Genomic DNA, 3911 nt, shown 5'->3' on the forward strand with positions numbered 1-3911 from the left:
CAGAATCTGCTACATACACAGCCGCTTACTGAACTGTTTAACTGAAGGCAAACTGTAAAGTATAGCACCTCTATTATCTTAAACAATACAACCATCTTACCATTGTGATGCACTAGAGCCCCGTGCTCTATCTTCTTTTTCATGTCATAAATGTGAATTGTTTCATCTTTACTGCCAGTGACTACAAAACGACTATTTACAGCCACGGCTGACAAGGAGGCAGTGTGGGCATGGTGAGTGAAGTCAGCCACAGGAGTCCATTTCTGCTGAAGAGTAAAACCTACCATCAGTGCCACAGTCACATCATAGTGCTGGAGAAACACAGATAAACAGTTCCACGATCTGTGAAAACTACCAAAGGGTATTACCAATGGAAAAGAAACTATGCAATAATATACAGACTTATAAAAAAAAAAAAATCACCTGAGAACGGAATAAGGAGGGCCAGTAGAAGATGAGACAGGAACGTCGGGTATTGTGACTCCAGGATACAGTCATGAAGACTAGACTAGAGTGACTTTTAAGGTCCCATCCAAATCTTTAACTTCTTATATATTTACTTACATGTAAGACTTTCGTATTATTCATTCATTCAAATATATAAATTTTGACTTGAATTTATTGATTCAAATATTGAGTGCCTAGCGTTGCTATGAGTCAGAATTGACCTGACAGCAATGGCTTGGGTTTTTGGTTTTACTAGAACTCGGCTGCTAACCCAAAGGTCAGCAGTTCAAATCCACCAGGTGCTTCGTGGAAACCCTATGGGGCAGTTCTACTCTGTTCTATAGGGTCGCTATGAGTCGGAATCCACTCGACGGCAACAGGTTTTGGTTTGGTTTTGGCACTATTTTAAGCAGTTAAGATATTATTGTTGTTGTTAGGTGCCATCGAGTCAGTTCCGATGCAGCAGTAAACAAAAGAGACCAAAGTCCCTATCCTAATGGAGCTTTCTTTCCATTAGGTAGACAAGAAACACATATAGGACAAGTCTATAAAGAAAAATAAACAGAGTGAGATGTTTCCATTAGTACCAGTATAAGCTGTAGAGAATCACCAATGATTACGCTCACTACCATATAACTTTTGGATTTCATAATGTGATTGGGTGAGGGCAAAGAATGACAGAAGAATACACAAACACAGTATGCCTTACACTGAAGGAGACACACCAAGAAATATCAGCCAAAAACAAACAAGTAAACCCAAGAAAGAAAACAACAACAAAGTTCTTTGAATACACAGGTTAAGATGTGTTACTGCAAATAAATTCCTAAATAAAAGTAACAGATAGTCCTCTGTAATTTTGAGCAAAGGCACAACTTTCTTGAGGGGCTGCTACAACCATAAATCAAAGAATAACTGCTGCCTGTATACATTATGAAAGCAATGTTGACTGTTTAGGCAATTGTCTGCCTAGATTTAGAAGCAGTGGGTAATGAAGGACTCTTGGTGGCAGGCACAGCGGTTAAGTGCCCGAAAGGTTGGCAGTTTGAACTCACTAGCTGCTCTGCGGGAGAAAAATGTGAGTTTGCTTCTGTAAAGATTCCAGCCTTGGAAACCCTGTGGGACAGTTCTACTCCATCCTATAAGGTCGCTATGGGTCGGAATCGACTTGAGACACACAACAACATTGGATACTGGTTAAGAGCTTCAAGAGTCAGAGACATCTGAGGACTTATTTGCTGCCTGGCCTTAAGCAGATCTTATCTAAACTTCTCATCTGTAAAATGGGGATAACTGTATCTGCCTTAGAGAGTTGCTGTGAGGACTATTATATCTCTGGAACATAATAAGCAACTTTATTACAAAAAGAATACAATTAGTAGCATCATCTTTGAATATTCAAACATGTCACCTTTTGGGCAAGGGCCAAAAACAGATTTATACTAGATTCGAAAACAAAATAAACAAAAGCAATTAGTCAAGTCATATACTTCTAATTTTCTGATTAGCTCAAGACTGACACTTTGACCAATGATAAACATGAACCAGGTTTCTAGCAGATACCTAAGATTACTTAAAGAAAAGAATAGTACTTAACTAGAACTCAGGAGAATAATTTCTAATCCTGGGCATGTCCTACCTGTTTGACTACTGACAATTTATTTAACATTTTTATTCATAATCCAGTAAAATAATTATTTTCGGCTCTCCAGTCCTTCACCGTTATGTAGGGATGTCTTCAGGATTCATATCTTTCCCATCTTTGCACTTCCAATGCCTAGCCCACAGTAAGTGCTCAACGAATAATGAAATGAACTGGTGTCACTTTATCTTGACCCAGCTCTAATACTTTGTAAAATTCCACAACAAAAACTGAACTGAATGAGCGAACTGTTCTTGCATTAAATTCTGAATATCTAAACCGCTGTCTACTTATAGGAGCAACTCTTAAACCCACAATCTACGACTCATTTACCCGCGTACAGGAAATGCCAGCTTCCTTCCTTTACTGTGGGTGTTTTATGTACTCTAATAGACAGATATTATCATTTTATGAAATGCGTACTCCATGTTTTAAAAAGCTAACTTTTTACGTAAGTCTCCTGACTATGACTCACCAATTAATCCAAAGACATCACACGACGAACATCAGGTGCTGAAATGTTTACCTCGGCCGTGTGGGAACCAACCTGACCCCTCCCCCGCCTCCGGCGGCCCCTCCAGGCTTCGGCTCTCACCTCGAGGTCGCCGCTCGCCTCGGAATCCCGGTGCACAGCGAACCCAAAAAGGACCTGCTCGTAGCAACCAGCGACGAGCTCCATTCAGCAGCGCACGTTTCCCTTCAAAAAGCCGTGTTCAGCGTAGGACAGGGGACGGCAAGAGGAGCAGGGGCTTTCCTGCGTCGGCGCTGAAATTATACGTCACGGTCGTGGGGCTGCCTTTTAGGGGCCTGTATCCGTGGAAAGTTTCAGCGCTAGGAGATGACGTGGGTTTTCCAAGAGAAGAAGAGGAGGCAACGTCACATGAGGATATGGGTCTTATTGTAAAAAGAAAAAAATTAGGGGAAGCAGGCATATTCTAGGAAGCTGTGAGCTAGGGCCGTCTGAGGAAAGCGGGGCGGAACATTTTCTGCGGAAGCCCCTCATTTCCCTGACGTCCTAAGGCCGGAACAGGGCCAACTTCCGGTCTGGGCCGAAGGAGGCTGCCGCGGTGGCCTTGTGTAGCCGCTCTTCTGTTGTGGGCTGCGGTATAGGTGAACGGGAGTTAGGTTTCTTCAGGACTAGGAGGTTTGGGATTCAGGTTTCGAAGTTACCAGAGCTGGCCGACGTCCGGGCTCTACAAGTCCGCTTCCCGGCCTCCGGCCTGCGCGGGCCTCATATTCCCGCCCTGCACACCTTTCCTTCCAGCTTGGTTCTTGTATCTAACTTTCAGATTGGACCTAGGACCAGTAGGGTTGCAGCGCGTCCTAGGGAGGGAGGAGGACGCGCCCCGTGGGAGGTATAATAAAAACACCGACTTACAGAAGGGGAGCATTCCAGAAGGAACGTTGCCGGTTAGGTGCAAAATCAAACGTTAAATGTTGTTTTTTTTTTTAACGTTGGAGGTTTTCATATGGTATGGAGATTTAGGGATGTGCTAAAATTATAACTTTCACACACGTTTCCAGTAGAGTAAATCTTAGCTCATATAATTGTTAGTTGCTCTCAAGTAGATTCCAACTCATGTTAACCCATGTGTGTGGAGTGGAACTGTGCTTCATAGGTTTTCAGTGGCTGATTTTTCGGAAGTAGAGTGCTAGGTCTTCTAGGGTGTCTCTGGGTGGGTTTGAACCGCTAAACCTTTTGGTTAGTAGTCCAGCGCTTAACTATTTGCGCCACCCAGGGACTAAGTTTAATGAAAGCCATTGTAGGTCGATTTGAAAAGCAGGTGTTAGACGCATACTTGGATGTCAAATATTCAACCCT

General features: G+C 43.0%; 1 protein-coding gene across 1 annotated transcript in view; it reads right to left on the minus strand.

Annotated features, from left to right (window-relative positions):
• PAK1IP1 (PAK1 interacting protein 1) overlaps positions 1–3340 on the minus strand; it is a 9033-nt gene extending 5693 nt beyond the window's left edge. The window contains exons 1-2 of the mRNA XM_023725363.1: positions 2685–3340; positions 101–266 (exon numbers count right to left, since the gene is read on the minus strand). Of these exons, the coding sequence (XP_023581131.1) occupies positions 101–266; positions 2685–2768 (250 nt within the window). The 5' untranslated portion in view covers positions 2769–3340. The remainder of the gene's footprint in view (positions 1–100; positions 267–2684) is intronic.
• Positions 3341–3911: the final 571 nt, after the last annotated feature.

This window comes from Trichechus manatus, unplaced genomic scaffold (genome assembly GCF_000243295.1).
Source record: "Trichechus manatus latirostris isolate Lorelei unplaced genomic scaffold, TriManLat1.0 scaffold00301, whole genome shotgun sequence".
NCBI lineage: Eukaryota > Metazoa > Chordata > Mammalia > Sirenia > Trichechidae > Trichechus > Trichechus manatus.